At 36.1% G+C, this 19,712-nt stretch overlaps 1 protein-coding gene across 1 annotated transcript; it reads left to right on the forward strand.

Annotated features, from left to right (window-relative positions):
• The first annotated feature begins 5,353 nt into the window (after positions 1-5,353).
• LOC149037089 (uncharacterized) lies at positions 5,354-17,125 on the forward strand. Its single transcript, XM_089188392.1, has 11 exons — positions 5,354-5,391; positions 6,168-6,256; positions 9,684-9,997; positions 10,106-10,250; positions 10,791-11,104; positions 11,535-11,682; positions 12,280-12,585; positions 12,910-13,215; positions 14,780-15,046; positions 15,479-15,751; positions 16,323-17,125. Exons 1-11 carry the CDS (start codon positions 5,354-5,356, stop codon positions 16,691-16,693), a joined length of 2,571 nt encoding a protein of 856 aa, XP_089044518.1. The 3' UTR covers positions 16,694-17,125.
• Positions 17,126-19,712: the final 2,587 nt, after the last annotated feature.

A 19,712-nucleotide genomic window follows, 5' to 3' on the forward strand; every position in this document is an offset into this window, starting at 1 on the left:
AGAGCTTCATTACTATACATCTTATTTAGAAGCATTATAAGAGCTTCATTACTACACATCTTATTTAGAAGCATTATAAGAGCTTCATTACTACACATCTTATTTAGAAGCATTATAAGAGCTTCATTACTACACTTCTTATTTGGAAACATTATAAGAGCTTCATTACTACACATCTTATTTAGAAGCATTATAAGAGCTTCATTACTACACATCTTATTTAGAAGCATTATAAGAGCTTCATTACTACACATCTTATTTAGAAGCATTATGAGAGCTTTATTACTACACATCTTATTTAGAAGCATTATAAGAGCTTCATTACTACACATCTTATTTAGAAGCATTATAAGAGCTTTATTACTACACATCTTATTTAGAAGCATTATGAGAGCTTCATTACTACACATCTTGTTTGGAAGCATTATAAGAGCTTTATTACTACACATCTTGTTTAGAAGCATTATAAGAGCTTCATTACTACACATCTTATTTGGAAGCATTATGAGAGCTTCATTACTACACATCTTGTTTGGAAGCATTATAAGAGCTTCATTACTACACATCTTGTTTAGAAGCATTATAAGAGCTTCATTACTACACATCTTATTTGGAAGCATTATAAGAGCTTCATTACTACACATCTTGTTTGGAAGCATTATAAGAGCTTTATTACTACACATCTTGTTTAGAAGCATTATATGAACTTCATTACTACACTTCTTATTTAGAAGTATTATAAGAGCTTCATTACTACACATCTTGTTTAGAAGCATTATAAGAGCTTCATTACTACACATCTTGTTTAGAAGCATTATAAGAGCTTCATTACTACACATCTTGTTTAGAAGCATTATGAGAGCTTCATTACTACACATCTTGTTTGGAAGCATTATAAGAGCTTTATTACTACACATCTTGTTTAGAAGCATTATGAGAGCTTCATTACTACACATCTTGTTTGGAAGCATTATAAGAGCTTTATTACTACACATCTTATTTAGAAGCATTATGAGAGCTTCATTACCACACATCTTGTTTAGAAGCATTATAAGAGCTTCATTACTACACATCTTATTTAGAAGCATTATGAGAGCTTTATTACTACACATCTTGTTTAGAAGCATTATAAGAGCTTCATTACTACACATCTTATTTAGAAGCATTATAAGAGCTTCATTACTACACATCTTATTTAGAAGCATTATAAGAGCTTCATTACTACACATCTTATTTATAGAAGCATTATAAGAGCTTCATTACTACACATCTTGTTTAGAAGCATTATAAGAGCTTCATTACTTGCCATTATAAGAGCTTCATTACTACACATCTTATTTAGAAGCATTATAAGAGCTTCATTACTACACATCTTATTTAGAAGCATTATAAGAGCTTCATTACTACACATCTTATTTAGAAGCATTATAAGAGCTTTATTACTACACATCTTATTTATAGAAGCATTATAAGAGCTTCATTACTACACATCTTGTTTAGAAGCATTATAAGAGCTTCATTACTACACATCTTATTTAGAAGCATTATAAGAGCTTCATTACTACACATCTTATTTAGAAGCATTATGAGAGCTTCAGTACTACACATCTTGTTTGGAAGCATTATAAGAGCTTTATTACTACACATCTTGTTTAGAAGCATTATAAGAGCTTCATTACTACACATCTTATTTGGAAGCATTATAAGAGTTTTGTTACTTTAGTGTTGGGAATGTGAATGGAAATAACTAATTAGGATAAACCATTCAACTAAAAAACATATTGTAAGCAGTTGATAGTTTACTATTTCAATGACGGTTTTACTTTGTAAGTAGACTAATTGTTATCTGTTAGCAAACAGTTCTCTCAGAGGGGCGGTACTTAGGGTAGGGCTTTGTTCCTTGAATCCTCGGTTTATTCTGTTGTTATGTAACAAACTTCAAGGGTTGTTTTTTCTTTAGTTATCTTTTTAATTGAAATTCTACTCTACGCAACAGTTTCTTTATAATTTTTATATTATCAATCTTGTTTCTGTTTTGGCAGATCATAACCGCAAAAGTTTGAAATTTTAGGTAGAAAGTAATTTTGGTAAGAGAAAACAAACCTAAGGTACATACTAACTACGTAAGTCGACGTGACTCGCTAGTGAAGTGGGAAACAGTGACGGTGGTTAAATATTGACAACTTACTAATTGCCACCTTTATAAACTGGAAACCAACACTTTCTTGTAAATGATGCGTCATACCCTAAGCTAGCAAGTTATTTGATCTGTTAAGAGAAGCAATAAAGAAAGTTTCAACTGCACAAGAATGCTAGAAATTTCTTCTAACAATATATCGCGTATAGCCAGAACTAAACATTTAGTTATAGCCACGAATGAGAGGTAAATGAAATTATAACTTTGAGCGAGGTTCCCAAACTAAACGAAATCTCTTAGAAGACGATCACACACGACACTTACTTTGCTAAAGGAATCCGTGTTTTCAAGTGGGATTTAATCTACAATTGCATATCCCAGTAGTAGCATGAAAATTTTAATTTGAGTTTAAGTGAGTTCTGAACCTGAATTAAAGTTAAAAGAGTGAATTTGCAAACTCGTTTAAGAGCCATTAGATGTAAAAAGAGATTGAAGCGTAACAATGTAATGGAAGTTGTTCTTTGTATTTTACCTTTTAAGAAAGATTATACTTTTTGAGTCTTTTCTTATGTTTTTATACATATTAGATTCGTAACCGTTAAGCAAATTTATTGGTTTGTACTCTGAAGAAATTGAAAACTGCTAGCTAAACGAATATTACTGTTAGGTATTTGTAGATATCTGAAGAGAAAATTTACACTCCAGTCTCTTGAAGACATTTCAAAGCCATAGCCTATTTACAAATTGAAAAAATGCTTGGAAATATTTTTATAATGCAATAACTTATGAGTACATTTTCAACTGTTAATAAGCAACAGAATAGTTGTAGATGATGGAATAAGAAGTTTTTACGAAAACATGTCTCTTATAACATACTCTGTGATTCCAACGAGCTGATCAGAAAAGACTCAGTACTTTCAGGTTTAGGAAGCTTTCGTAGCAAAGAATTCGTGTAATAAATTTTGAATTTGTTCATTCTCTAAGCAGATATTCATTTCCATCTTCCTTCTTGGGGTGCGATGTCGTTATTCTTTTCGTATTGGTATACTCGCGTTACTTTACTTGACGTCCATATTTTCTTTCGATCTTTTTCTATCAGGATTACAGAAAACGTAATGCGTACATTCTGACTCAAGCTCCAGTAAATAACAGTATTATTTCGGTCCATAAAAATGTAAAAGAAAAAAAAGGAACTCGGCCCATATCCAGTATCCAGCTTCGTCAATAACGCATACATTGACATATTGTAGCGAAAGAGTTCTCTTTTATTGAACAAAAAATGTTCGTGTGGTTAAAACGAGCGCGCGCTAATTAGTCGTTGCATTCTTCAAGTCACAGTGACCTCTCACGGAAAAGTAGTAGACACTGAATTGGCCAGTCAGAGCGCGAGCTTTACATTGGTTATGTTACAAAACGTGCTTGGGAATTCTACAAAACCCAATGATTGAATTATTACTGCTACATCCATAGCATCATCAAAGGGTGAAATTCAAACTGACGAAAAAAACCGACACACACGCCTCTGTAATAACTATAAATACTGTAAAGAACTAAATGTATCATCATTAAAAAATTAACATAAACCGATTGAAAACTACATATTGACATGTAATGACGATATTCCTACAAATTATACAAAGACAAGCTTAGTGTTGTGGCGAATGTGTTCTTATTTTTTTGATTTCTCACAAATGGGTCTTATATTTCCACACCCGTTAATTTACACGTATTTTATTGGTTTTTCCATATATCATCTCTACACCATTATTTTCACACTTTATGCAAATTACGCCCCCCTTTGTGCATCATGTTTCACGTCCCTTTAAATAGCGTGTCTTATTTTGCGTCGATGTAAACCCATTTCCCACGAGTGTTTCGTGTCTCGTGTATTCCTATAGCATTTTGTAACGTTTTTGTCTCGTGGTATCTTCGCATTTATTTTTCCCGCCTTGTATATTAGTACTCTTTTGCGAAAGTCGTTTTCCTGTTCCTTAGGAATTAACTTCTTCTTCACGTGCGAAGTAAAGAGTAGTTAAATTGAATTCTGAGTAAGCGTGTTTGTGTGAAGAGGGCCTTTGACCCTTTACCAAGATAGTGAGAAAACAAAGACATCTTGCGTGACCGCATACCGTGACACACTCAATCGAAACATGGCGCAGTTTAATCTCGAGACAAGCGACTAAATACAGGAATGGCTCCGACCTGTGATTGGATGATAAAAATAGTAAAAGTTAATAAGTTACATCTTAACTCCTTGCTCGTGAGTATTGTTTACCGCGTGTCTCGAAGCGGAACAATGAACTATCAATGCGAGTGAAAATACCGATGTGTCAAACAAGAAATGGTTACTTACGTAGCGAAGGGAAGGCAGCCTTTCTTTTTCAGCGAGGTCGTTCAGCGATATTCCAGTGATGAAAAAGTCATCTGCTGACTAAACTCATTTAGTCAGTTCAGGCGGACGATCAGAGACTGGAGCCATTCCTGTATTTCACCGCTGACAGGAATAGCTCCGACTGTTTATTAATTTGTTTTCAATAATTTTTATATAATTTTTAGACAATTTAAAAAAAAAAAAATTTTGAAAATTTAAAACTAAACTAGTGAGTAGCGCTGTGCGAACAGTAGTTGTAAAACTTCTTTATTCTCTGACGCGTTTCGTCTAACTGTCGTAAACTTCTTCAGGGAGTTTTACAAGTCAACACCAAACGCCTATATTTATAAGCCATTGTTAGCGGCCATTGCGTGGGCCAATGACCATAAGGGCTTGGTTGGACCTACGAGCAGGAATAGGCAAAGCTGTGAAAAATTTGAAAATTTCTTCTGAAAATTTTTTTAGGCGAGGTGAGAAATATTTTTGGGAGCCACGGTTTTAGCTAAAAAATTTTCAAATTTTAAAAATTGAAGCGATTTTTTACAGACGATGCCTGGAAAGTAGTTGGCAAATTAGGTTAGGATGGCTCGTGTACTTTACAGAAAATGTGGTTTATGTTCTACTCATTCTTTCTTAAATTTAAGTGGTATAAATACCTTGTCTAAAACAGTAGTGTGATACAATAGCAAACGAGATATACACGTTCCAATACAGCGTCATGTGATGAACAGCCTTCATTAATTTTAGAACAAGTTTTATAAAATCATTTTACGCTTTCTTGTTATGGCCGAAAACTTTTTGAAGATTGGTTGTACCATCATTGCAAACAGTCAAGGTACTTCGACATGATTCAGTGCGAGAGCTACTGCAACTGGCTTGACTGGTAAGACGTTTTTTTGGTTTGGTTTGTTTTTAGGTCTAGTGGAGTTGTTAGAAATTACCAAGCAAAATTAATCCGCGACTTTCTTCCTTTAGGTGTTGTGCAAAAAAAGATGAAGAGCCCGATGAATGGATTTCTCCTTCATGTGAACAATAGCCTAGAAAATCAGTTTTCCACGAAAAAAAAACTCCCTCGATTGCGGCCAAGCCTTATTTCTCCAGCAGAGCATGCTGTAAAGTAAAGACATTGGTCGCAGCGTCACGCAACATTGCGTGATTTTCCAAACGTGACATGCAGTTGCTGCATTATTTTAAAACTTGGAAACTACATGGCCCTGTAGTAATAAAAGAGGGCTTCATTTGCAAGCACTGTAGATTACAACATAAGAAGAACCTAAGAAATCGCTCTTTCAGTTTTTATCTCAGTGTATAAATTATATAGCCAGGGCGAAAAAAAATTAATGTACGCATGAGTTGGAGCCATTCCTGTCTGCGGTGAAATACACGAATGGCTCCAGTCTCTGGTCGTCCGCTTAAACTGACTAAATGAGTTTTTTCAGCGGAACTTGTCAGCGGATGACTTTTTCATCGCCGGAATATCACTGAACGACCTCGCTGAACAAGATAGACTCTGCCTTCTCTTCGTTATGTAAGTAGCCATTTCTTGTTTGACACATCAGTGTTTTTACATTGGTATTTCATTGTTCCGCTTCGAGACACGCAGTTAACGAGTTAAGATATAACTTATTAACTTTTACTATTTTTATCATCCAATCACAGGTCGGAGCCATTCCTGTATTTAGTCGCTTGTAATCTCGAGCTTTGTTTCCTTGTAGCTGTTCTCGCTGTATTTCTTCCTCTTGCTTCAGGTGAGCACCATATGATATCAAATCTACTCAAAAGGTTTATTTTCATTTGAATACTACATCTAACGGAATTGGTGAGTTACATCTTTCAATTTTTCGAATTCCGCCACTTAATCGCGAATGCCGACAGCATCAATACCAAAAAGATTAGAGAGCTGCTTCGGGTTCCGTCGCGGTTGTAGAATAAAGTATTGTTTATAAATCTTTAGATAGATGCCAAGCTCTCTTTAAAAAAACAATCCTTTTTCCAAAGCATGTTTGGGAATGTGACCAAACAATGGAACAAATTTGGATTTGTTCGCTTCATTTACTAAATGCTAATGTACGTTCAAGCAACATTTGAACATTCAGTCCAAACAGTCCCTGGGGCAAAAGGACGCCATGTATCTTTCTGACAAAATATTAATTCTCATCCTTGACAAACTTGGGTTTTAAAGCTAAGGGAACAACCTAGTAGAGAATCATACCGAGGGCAAGTTTAAATGTAACAATAATACAAGTCATTTAACTGTGATTTTCTCGTCAAAAATATTGATTACGATCGTCGTTAACTAAACTTCTAAGCATGCGTTAAGCATTCATTGATTCCATGTCTGCCTCAGAAACATGTGTTTTCTAATCTCGCGGACAAAAATCAATACATCATGCTTACATACTAGCTCTAGGAGAGCAAACTCAATTTGAAACTGAAATCGCGGTGAATCAATCATTATTTATTTGCGTTTCTCAAGCGAGCAAGGTGCGTGATTTACACGCGCGCGAGGCCATTTGTTTCTGCCCCCGCGAGTCACGCTCATGGCTGCCTCTCGCCTAGTTTCCATGTAGTTAACGAAATGCGTCTGTGGCGATAAAACATAGAGTGTCAGACAGAAAGCGAATAGCTACCACTGCATTGACTGACCGGCTTCGCATAATACCAATTTACAATTACTGTATTTCTTCGAGTAAGCACTCACGCTTTGATAATCGTCCTCTCCCGAATAAGCGACCCCTTACCTCACTTTCTTAAATGAATAAAAGGGATACAAGGAAATCATGTTTCTATTGCCACTTTATCTATATTATTTTAGGCTTCAACCAACGCGGAACTAGTACAGGAGAATAGGGTCTTTTCCGTTTCAGTTATGTCTATATCTATTTGCTTGCAGAGTTCAGTTAAAATGGCTTACTATAATTTGCGAAACGAAATGAAACGAAACGAAACGGAATGAAACGAAACGAAACGAAATGAAAATCTGTAATTTGTGAAATGGAGATATGCTAATGATTTCCAGAATAGAAATTTATATTTTGCAAATCACAAGCATATCTCCATTTCGCAAAATACAGATTTCTATTTTGCAAATCATTAGCATATTTCCATTTCCATCGCAAAGTACACATCTGCAATTTGCGAAATGGAAATATGCTAATGATTTGCTAAATAGAAATCTATAATTTAAGAAAAAATTTTTCTGAGACTCAAGAAAATGAAAGAGCTTGGGTCAGTTACATTTTCTTACCAAATATGATATCTCATCTAGAAACATGCTGCGACACTTTCTATGTGCATTTCCGGTCACGTAGGTGTTGTGTCGACAACGTTCATTGATTACACTTTATAGACGGTACAGCTACAGCATCAACTAACATTTCAAATTACTTTTGCACTCTATGGCCTAAACGAAGCATTGAGTTATTCACGAAGGTAGTGGAGATTCGCAAAGTTCACCACGCAGATTTTGCAAAGCATTAGGATATTTCCATTTAGCAAATTACAGATTTCTAGAAATCTGTAATTTGCGAAACGGAAATATGCTTATAATTTGCAAAATAGGAATTTATATTTTGCAAATCGTTAGCATATTTCCATTTTGCAAGTTACAGATTTTCGTTTTGTTTCATTTCGCAAGTTACAGTAAGCATTTTTTGCAACTTGCTGTAAGCAATTGAAATTTTAAACAAGCACCCGGGCACCCGGGCCTTTTCGTTAAGGAAATACCGTACTTTGAAATACTGTAAATATAGTTTGGGTTGAACGTTGCAATGGATTACTAAAACCTCAAACTTGCATACCTCAGCTGGAAAAAAAAATGTTTTCTTTGTAAGATAACATCAACTAGATCTTACTTGAAAATTGTAAAAATCCCAATGATTTAAGTACCACTGCCACATCCAAAGCATCAAAGGGTGAAATCCAAACTGACAAACAAAACAACACACACTTCCGTGACAACTATAATAATACTGCAAAGAGCTAAATGCATCATCTAGAAATAAGCTGATTGAAAGCCACAGATTTACATGTATTAGCGATGATGCTACAAATTATGAAAATACGAGCTCGAGTGGCGAGGAAACAGACATGTTCTGTCGGATGACCTTTCTGTTACAGAAGGCCAGTAAAGCCTTAAACCCTAAGAAATTATGCTACCTATACTATGTGCTCGGTTATTTTAGGTATACAGTCTAATGGAACTATTTCAGTTTATTTTTCTAAGACAGAGATAGTTTCAAATATAATCTTTAAACTTTACGTCATTGAGCAAATAGACAGAGAGTCCGAAACCATTATGTATATTTTGTAAACTTTTTATCAGCGTCAAAATAAACCTTTTAAGGAAACTATGCTACTTATACTATGTACTCGGTGATTTTAGGCGTGCAGTTTAATGGAACGATTTCAGTTTAACCTTTCACTATTCTAAGACGGAGATAGTTCAATGTTTAATAGTCTAATGTTTTCAATCGGATGTTTGCCATTTTTTCTTTCATCAAGGAACTGTACGCATAATAAATTATTCATTATATCATGGATTATGCTAATTCCAGTTAACTCTGCCGTTGCATTTCGATCAGCCTGTACATTCCTGCCCTGCACCTCAGAAACTGTACATTTGCCCAAAAAGTCAACTTCCCTCTCAACAAAGGAAGGGTTAAAAACCCTGTTTCCCTGTGTCAAGTTATTTAGTGAAGAAACCTCTTCAGGTGGTTGGTATGTCTGTAGCTGAGATGTGGTCCGAAAAATGAATATTTGGGAAATTAGCGAAGCTTGGAAGGCAAAAGAGAAATTGTGAGTAGAAACCCTCAGCCAAGGACATTATTAGCCGACATACCAGCAGGCCAGATGGATGTTTACTATTACATAATCCCTCCATTAATTATTGTATTGTACATTGGACAGCATTTGAGATCAGTTTTTAACGTCACTCTCACCAGACTCTATGAAGCGAGTTCGTTTTTCTTCCTTATTTGCGACTTGGTGAATGTGCACATTAGCCACTGCCACTTCGGTGAACAGTTGTTGGCTATCTGTGACATGCACCTTTTATTAGAGGTACCCTATATAGAGAGTCAAGGCTTCCACGTCCTTTTACATCCAACCCATTATCCATGTTACAATAATTATTATGAATATGTTGTTGTGCAAATGTAGATTTTGTTTCTACAGGGGCTTGTGCTGATTTTGACCTTGGATTGGGTAGTGGAACAATTCCAGATAGTAATATAATTGCTTATTCTGAACAAAGTGCCAGCACACCAGCCAGGAATAGTCGTCTGAACTACACCTCAGGATCATCATGGTGTGCAAGAACAAGTGACAAAAACCCATATCTACAGATTGATTTACAAACACTTCATATCATCTGTGCTGTGTCCACTCAAGGGAATTCTCAAGCAGATCAGTGGGTGAAGAATTTCACACTGCAATTATCTACAGATGGGACAACTTGGACAGACTACAAGGAAGGTGGAAAAATCAAGGTATATAGCATCTCAATAGCATTTACACAACTTATATTCATATACCTACTACGTTCTTAATTTGTTAAAAATGTTTTTGATGGCATGTGACTATTTGTTGGCGTCAAGTTTCTGAGAGGAAATGATGACAGGAACTCAGAAGTGAAGCATGTTGTTTATGGAGTGCTAACAAGATATCTGCGATTGCTGCCACAAACACACCAGGGTGGGGTGTGTATGAGAACAGAGGTTTTTGGAGTGAAAAAAAGCCCAAGTGAGTATGAAACTTTAATGTATTTTTGCATGTCTGCTATTATCATGTTATCATTATTTCTGCCATATTGTGAGAGTAGTCTAAGATACTCTTTTAATCTTTACACGAGTTTTTCAAGGCATGTAAAGGGAGACTTGTTGATAGAAAAGAGCTGAGTTTGAATTTATTGTTTGGTACTCAAAACGTCATTATGAACCTTGAAAAATCTTGTAATCTTTAATTTGTAGATCAAGTGCATTTTTTGTGAAGTGAATAATGCAAACTAATGGCTTTAAAGTATAGGGTAAAAATACAAACTGAGTTGAAGTGAGAGTTGGTCTACAGACCATGTACACGTTATTTGTCTGATCACTTGAATTATTAAACATGATTTGTATTAAGATTCATGGAGCCTCATCGTGGTCTCAACTTATATTTTATTTGGTAAACGAACATGTCTTTTGCTTACACGTCCCAAGACGCATGCATAAGACCGCAGACCTAATATGATTACAATTTGCATAACACTATGAAGGCTGATTCTAAATTATTACCTTGCAGCTTGTGAAATGGAGGCCATTGGTCTGGCCAGTGGTGGTAAAATTCCAGACAGCAGCTTCTCTGCCTCATCGCATTTTAATATTAGGTATTTACCCTCTTATGGTCGACTAAATGGAAATAGGCGGGGTTGGGCACCCAGGACAAATTCCGATCCTGCCGACTCACTCCAAATTGACCTTCTGTATGAGTATGTTATCTGTGCTGTTGCTACCCAAGGAACTTATGGTATTAATGAGTGGACAACAAACTACGCGATTCAGTTATCAGTGGATGGTACCACTATGGTTACCTACCAAGAAAACAATGCAGACAGGGTAAGTTTATGTAAAAGTCATGTGAATATTCATGTAAGTTACAAAAAAGCCAATAGTATATAGGTCCTAGAACACTGTCTCAATTTTTTGAGTCAAGAGGAGGGAGGTAAAAGGAGCGTGTACCTGGTCAAGGCTCAGTCTTGTGGTTTAATAAAATATGTAATCTATAACAAAGAAAATAAAAATATTGTGTGAAAGGGCTTTCGAAAAATCTTATTTTTCGGTGTTTGTCCAACCAGTGGTTCTCATACTATAATCTCTCTCGAACTACATACCGGTGTTTTTGAGTTAGTTTTGTAACAACAGAAACTGGGTCTTTCAATAGCTATTAGAGACGTGTAAGTAACTGATACTTAATAGTGGTTAATGAAGCAGTACTATCAAGAGTATTTTGACACAATTATTTCACATTTTGTACCACAAACTACAGGTCTTTCTCGGAAACTCAAATCGAAATGGCATCGTGAAAAACAGTCTCCAGGAATTTGCAAGTGCAAAGATTATCCGTTTTAAGCCAACGGCATACAATAACTTTAAAGCTCTGAGAGTGGAAGTTTATGGATTACTTCTAACAAAAGGTATTTATTTGCACTTGTTTTTATCTCCCCCAGAGACAAAAATGAAGTCACATTATTCAAATCATTTGTGGAAGACAAACCTAGGTAATTGTGCAGAGCTAGCTAACGGCGAGTTATCCAATACTGATAGAGCCTATTAATTGGTCAGGTGAACAATTTTTTAAAAATAACTTTATAGCTGACCATGAGAGATGAGGGAATTTGAAAATAAATCAATTTTAGGTTTTTTTAAACCTTGAATCCACTCTGCTGAGATCCTTCAGGTTCTCTCTCTGCTAAATTAAAAACAAAGTTTTGCTTAGATTATTATTCGTGCTTGATATGAAACAGTGTCTGATGTGATTGTAGCATTGTACATTGTAGATTCTGGAGCCCAGTGGGTTTCCATTGCAACAGAATCATTTCTCTCCTTTTATGACACATCTTCACACTCGGGATACGAATAATGTATATTTAATGCATTACATAGTCCCATGATCCTTCACTTTGATCTGAGGAATATCTAAGGTTCTGTAAGATCATGAGGGTGATTAATTTACATTCATATCACTAAATTAACTAAAAATTACAACAAGCAACCGGTGTTGTTTATTTTAGTTCCATCACAACCTCCGGCAGCCTTCAAGTTAACTGCAAGCTCTTCTACCAGCATCACAGCTTCCTGGCAGTTGCCACCAGTCTTTGCCAGACATGGAAGAAACATTACAGGGTTTAAACTGTTCTACAGAAAGAAAGGTTCTGTGGGGTCATCAACAACCCTGACCATAAGCAGTGGATCGACATTAAGTAGAAATGTCACCTGGCTTGATAAGTACACAGAGTACGAATTTCAAATGTTGGCCTTCACCTCTGATGGTGATGGACCAAAGAGCGCTGTTGAGGTGGAGAGAACAAAAGAGGATGGTATGTGATAAGTGAGAGTGAAAGAGAAAATATTAACACGGCTTTTATAAATAAATTAATAAGAACTGCGGATAACATCAAGGAAAGAAATGATCCTCCCAAGTAGGCTGTAATTTCAAGCAATTACAGCAAAGAAGCTCGCTACTGATTCAGGCATCGATGGGATTTGAACCTACTTCCCTCAGATACTAGATGGGTGTTGCTACCAACTGAGTTGTAAAGTTACAGGTTAGGAGCGAGGTAATTTTTGAGAGGCTTCATTGTTTGGTAGTAACAACTAACAAGACCAGTAAGGCATTAAGTGCTACAGTTTTTTAATTGCAGCTCCATCACAAGCCCCGAGGAGCTTCAGTGCGACTGCAGTTACTTCTACAATTATCACAGCATCCTGGCAGTTACCACCAGCAGACTCCAGAAATGGAATAATTATAGGATTCAAATTGTTTTACAAAAAGAGAGGCTCTGCTGGAGTAGCAACCCCCTTGACCATGAACAATGGAACAGCATTAAGTAGAGATGTCGCTGGGCTTGATATTTACACAGAATATGAATTTGAAGTATTGGCCTTTACTTCAGTTGGTGATGGACCAAGGAGTTCTCCTGTAGTGGTGGTGAGAACCATGAAACGTGGTAAGAATTTTAAAAAGATGTGTAATCTTTATTGTTATTGTTTAATTTTACATTTGCAGTAACCAAAATGGCGTTTTGTGGTTTATAGTATTATATTTGTAGAGTTAGTTATACATGTTTAGCCCACAGATTCTGTGCTGAAATGTTTTTAGGCATTGAGAAGTTAAAAAACCTTGCCTTTATACAAACGTTATGCCTCTTTTAAGATCTCATGCACTTGAAGGAAAATGGAAAGGAACGGAAAGTGAAATTTTGAAAGCTGTGTATTTGGTTTGTGATGAGATCAAAAGTATATTCTCTCTGTATGGCCAATTAAGAATACTTATTTAAGTTCTGAGGTTAATGGCTGCTTTGCTTATAATAATGGAAAACAAGTGCTAGGGGTTTCTAGGGAATAACAATGTGTCGGAGGCAAGCCTTAGATGAAATAGGGCTCTTAGAGCGGTCAAATCCCTAGAAAACGGCCATGAGCCCTCACTCTAGGCCGATGTCTTTCTTAGCGGACCGTAAGACTACATGGAAGCCATGTAAGCCTAGGACAAAGCATGGCCCTGAACTTTTCATGGTACCCAGGAACCCTCGTTTGCAGACAAAAATTTGATGGCCGCCTATGCAAGCTTTAAGAGAACTGCTAGAACGGTGACAGTAAAATCTTAAGACAAGAGTATGATTGTACTTGAAAACTGTTCGGGAATGTTTGGAGATGACAGCTACAACACTACAGAGGCTCAAGATAGCTGTTACAAAAGGTTTGGCAAACAAAAGAAGATGAATCCCATAAAATTTGCCATGAATAGTCGAAGAAAAAAAATTAATTGATAGGGCCGAGGAAGGCATGAAGAGAATCGCTGCAAAGCCACCGAAGAAAACTTGAAATCAAGCATTACAAAGCAACCTGGGACTGCCCACGAATGTTTGCAACTGGGCTGCTTGAGATCTAAAAGATACATCTCATTATTGTGACAAAGTTACGATAACGATATTTCTATCATCGAAAGGGAAGCTCTACTCGTCCAATGTAAAAACTGATTAATAAAACTGACCCATCCATTTATTAATGGTATGTATTCAGATATCTCAGGAGCTTTTCCCTCTTAAATCATCATCCTGCTGTTGTTCTAGCGTTTTGGTCTTGGTGAAAGTTTTACTAACAGTTTTTAGCAAGCTTGTAATGCCATATTCAAGCGCACCACATGGTTGCATATGAATGGCTAATTTTTTGTGGTTCTATTTTGCAAACTTTGTAAGTGCAGCCTTATTTCGTAGACATCGATACCAAAGGTGTTGTTCCTTCCAGGTGATACTATTTGTGTTTTGTTGTCTTGTTTTGTTTTATTTCCTTCATATGTTTTTCTTATTCAGATATTCGGAGATGCTAAGCACTCAGTGAGCACACTTGAACCTAGTTTGATCTAACCTTTGATTTGTTTAACAATGAAAGGCTAAAAACTGAGGAGCTTTTTATGTTATTGTTTAGCTGAGAAGAGAGGCTGCAAAGCCAGCATGCTACTTTTTGTCCTGAGCTTTGTTAAGGAATAACTAATCCATTTTGATCAAATCTCAGATAAACCTCACGTCAATGATCTTCCTGAAGGAACCATTACAGCAGCTGGCGAACTGGCGGTGTTGACTTGTGATGTTAGTGGCGACCTTGAGGCTTCTGTTACCTGGACCAAAGATGGACTTACCAGTATGCCTCGCGCTCAGTTCAAGAACAGCGGCAAGATACTTATTATACAAGATGTTGTCCCTGGTGACAGTGGCATTTATGAATGTAAAGCAGTGAACTTGTTTGGAGAGAACCGTACATCTACGGTACTGATTGTTGCTTGTACGTAGAAACTGATTTACAATTACATTAAAAATTACATAAAAATTGCTTAATCTTTTTTTCTGTGAGGTAAATATGTGGAAGAGTAGGTGTATTATTTTTAACAATACGTCAGAAAATTTGCCAACCTTTACCAAAGTTAATGACCAAGTATGGTTATGCTGAGCACCACGATGATCACCATAGCAACTCGTATAAAACGTACTCCAGCCTGTTATTTACAGGTCATTCAACAGTTATTGGACTTGAAGGTTAAAATAGCATTTTGAAAATTACCGTTAACAACAAGGCAAACGACTACTCAAAGTGCAAACCAAACGTACATCATGGTAGTGTCCCCATATGTTTGTTATACTCTTCCCCGTTTTGCATGAGCATGATCTGGTCAAAATTTCTTTTAGTCTCAATACAATTTTAAATCTTTCCACACAGTGCCACCCAGAATTATGGAAGAGCTTTCCCCTTCTGAAGTAATTTGTGAAAAGCAAACTCCGTGTTTTCTCTCATGTCAAGCATCAAGTTATATCCCGTTTAACTACTCTTGGACGAAGGATGGCCAGGTTCCAACTAGTGATAACATCAAGTTGATGAATAACAGTATCATCGTCACGCCACGGGATAGACAAGATTATGGAGAGTATGTGTGTCACGCTACAAACAGCCTTGGATCAACAGAGTATACAATCACTCTGCTTTCTCCTAAAGGTAATCAAGATGATGAGGGTAAATATTCTTCCTAAATATTCGAACATTCTTAAATGTTTTCCTTTCAAAAATTTTGGAAAGCCCAGAACTATGAAGTCCAGTTAAGAGTTTTGGGGCTTCTAATTACAGTTATTTTGTATAATCATTTATGTATCAAAAGCAATATTTTGAGGTGGTCTCATGCACTTACGAAAGTTATCATAGTGTGCAATGCAGGCAGATCATTCCATATATCAAAATTGGCCTGTTAGGCTGTAACTAAAGAAAAAAAGAGCTATATATACCATTGTTGAGGGGGCTCAAGGCTAAAATATTTCTGTGTTTCTCCTGTTGTTGTCCTAATGGCTCAAAGTCTCTGAAGGACGAATTTTGAATGAAGAAAGAATAAGAAAATTATGGGATAGAATGAAGAACGACCTAAAGACGAGAACGTTTGTTAAAGTATTTAGGTTTCAGGGTTGAAAGAAACTTCGTATTCCTTAGCGTGAAATTACTTAAAAAAAAACAACAACTAAACTATGTTTTCAGTGTTTGATGGTTGGTTCTAAAGTCGTTGGTTTTCCTTCGCAAGGTATACCACGAAGCATCTTCCTTGCTAATGTAATCGCGCTGTGTTGTGCTGTGGTTGTGTTGCTCATCATAATTTGTGGGCTGATATGGCAGCGGAGACGAGCTGTTCCCAGTGAAAGGATACAGGGTAAAGAAAAGGTTGACTTTCATGGCGTCAAAACTTCACCTGATCGACAGTCGAATGATGAACAAGCTTCAGACCCAAATACGTATATGGAACTCAAAGCCAGGCTCCCGAACCATAAACAGTCTCATGTTCCAACTGAGTATCAGTCGCTACAGGAAGTACCCATGAACCCCGAATATTACAATATGGTGCTTCAGAAAGAAATTGGTGGGAAACAAAATGAAGAAGTGTATGAGGAAATATGATAATCCCCAAATAATTTCCTCAAGAACAGACATGACTACAATTGGTTTCTGGTCAAGGAGGTTTATCAGCCAATTTACAGCAGTGCGGCTGTAAGAGCTTCCTCGGCTAGCAACGACTTTTATTTGGTCGATTCGAAATTAATTATATTAATCTTTCTCGTATTTTACGCATATCTGTACAATTATAGGGAATCCATGCTATCAAGTGAGATTTAATCTGCAATTGCATATCCCAGTGGCAGAATTAAAGTTAAAGTACTGAATTTGCAAACTCGTTTAAGAGCCAGTAGATATAAAAAGAGAGCAAAATGTAAAAATGTAATGGAAGTTGTTCCTTATATTTTAACTTTTAAGGAAAATTACATTTTTTGAACCATTTATTATGTTCTTATACATAGTAGATTCTTCTAAATCGTAAAACAAATCTGGTTTGTACTCTTGCTTTGAAGAAATTGAAAAAGGTTAGCTAACAGAATATTATTGTTAGATATTTGTTGATAGCTGAATAGAAAATTTACACTCTAGTCTCTTGAAGATATTTCTTAGTCAGCCTATTTACAAATTGAAGAAAATGGGAGATGAACGTTGTTCGTGTCTCACGATAGAGTCACTTAGAGTCGACGTTTGGAATAATAATGAGGATCGAAATGCACTGATAGCAGCGTGCTACAAATAGCGAAACGTAAACAATCGACCTCATCGCCTGATGAAGAGGAGCAGTATTGCAGTCGAAACGTCGCGATCTACATCTTAAGTGACTCTATCGTGAGACAAACGAACAAAGTTCATCTCCTATCTCCTATATTTTATTAACCCTTTAACTCCCAGATAAAATTTGTAATTCTCCCTACTGTCAACTATACAATTCTTATAATGTTCATTCAGAGAATTTAGTATTGGATCAACTAATTATCTCTAAATTGATATTTTTCTTTATTCTCATCACTCATCTGGTTGATATTGTATTGATACTGTAAGGAGAAATTCTGCCTTGGTCACTCATGGGAGTTGTAACCGCTTCCGTTAGGATCGAAATACGTCGCGAAATATTTTGTGGTTTGATTTACGCTACCGCTGGGATTACCGCAGTATAGATAGGCATAGCGTATAGCTCGCGTTTCAGTTCTTCAGAAGATCCCGCGAGATCAAGATCTGTTAGTGAAAACTAGAAGACAAGTTAGAGCGAAAATCTCGATAGAAATCAAGACCCGCGAACGTTGGTAAGCAGCAATCTAATTATCTTTAAGGCTATGAAGCTACGTCGGTTTGTAATTCTGAAGTTACAGGTTTCGCTAGATTTCACTGCTTAAGTCTCTCTCAATATCACGTGCGCTTGATTTTATGATCATTCCTTAGCTGCAAAAGAGACAAATATTTAAGTGATTTCTTAATGTAACTATTTCAGTTGACCTCTTTGATTCGATAAATGCCCTGAGGCCACAAGAATAGGAGTACGTAGGAACAATAAAGGAAAGAATCGTATGTCCATATTGGTTTGGTGTTTTCGATTGCGCGTGTAACAACCCGGGAACGAGACTTTCATTTCCAACTTGAGCGAAACCATTACAGGAGTTAAAGGGTTAAATTGAAAAATGTTTGGAAAGATTTTTCCAATGCAATAAAATATAAATATTATTATATTCAACTGCATCTAAGCAACAGAATGGTTGTAGATAATGGAATAAAAAGTTTTCACGAAAAGATATCTTTTTATAACATGCTCTGTAATTCCAACGTGTTGATTAGAAAAAACTCAGTACTTTTAGGTTTAGGAAGCTTTTGTTGCAAAGTATCCGTGTAGTTTACTTTTGAATTTTTTAACCCTTTCCACCCTAACATCAGTATGCATATTCTCCATACTGCTCTATATACATTTCCTAAAGTGCTGACGAGGAGAATTTGTTTAACAATCACGGGCTTCTTCAGCTGGTGGTCATTTTCTTTATTCTCATTACCTTAATATGGGATTCAGGGGTGATATTGTAAGGAGAAATTAAATGCTAGTGACCCTTAAAGGTTAAAGGGCTAATTTCTAAGCAGATACTCATTTAGGTTTTCCTTCTTGGGTTGCGGTGTTGTTATTCTTTTCGTATTGGTAAACTCCTGTTGCTTAACTTGATGTTCATATTTTCTTTCGATATTTATTTATCAGGATTACAGACAACGTAATGCGTACATTCTGACTCAAGCTTTATCAGATAACAGTATTATCTCGGTCCGTAAAATGCAAAAGAAAAAAAAGGAACTCGGCCAATATCCAATATTCAGCTTCGTTAATAACGCATATATTGACACATTGTAGCAAAAGAGTTATCTTTTTATTGAACCAAAAATGTTCGTGTAGTTAAAACGAGCGCGCGATAACTAGTCGTTGTATTCTTCAAGTCACGGCAAACTCCCATGGGCAAATTGTAGGCATTAAATTGACCAATCAGAGCGCGCTTTACGTTGGTCATGTTACAAAACGTACTTGGAAATCTAAAAAACCCAGTGATTAAATTATTACTGCTACGTCCATAGCATCATCAAGGGGTGAAATCCAAACTGATGAAAAAACCGACACGCAAGCTTTCGTAACAACTATAAATACTGTAAAGAACTAAATGTATCATAATTTAGAAATTAACATAAACTGATTTAAAAATAAGATTTACATTCATTGACGATATTCCTACAAACTATACAAAGACGAGCTTGGTTTTATGGCGAATGTATAATTTTTTTTGATTTCTCATAAATGGGTCTTATATTTCCGCACTTGTTAGTTTACACGTATTCGTTTGGTTTTTCCACGTATCATCTCGACACAATTATTTTCGCACTTTACGAAGGTTTAAATAAAGGCTAAAAAAAAAATTCAACTTCTTGAAAACAAAGCGGATAGTCCCAAAGGTAATCTATTGTTTGCGCTATTGTTTTCTTCAACAAAAGACTGTATGCATAATGAAGTATAGGGCTGTGCGGAAATTTTGCCCAAAGACATCTTGCGTGACCGCATACCTTGACACACAATTGAAAC

Source organism: Pocillopora damicornis, chromosome 11 (assembly GCF_964200805.1).
Source record: "Pocillopora damicornis chromosome 11, jaPocDami1.2, whole genome shotgun sequence".
NCBI classification, from domain to species: domain Eukaryota; kingdom Metazoa; phylum Cnidaria; class Anthozoa; order Scleractinia; family Pocilloporidae; genus Pocillopora; species Pocillopora damicornis.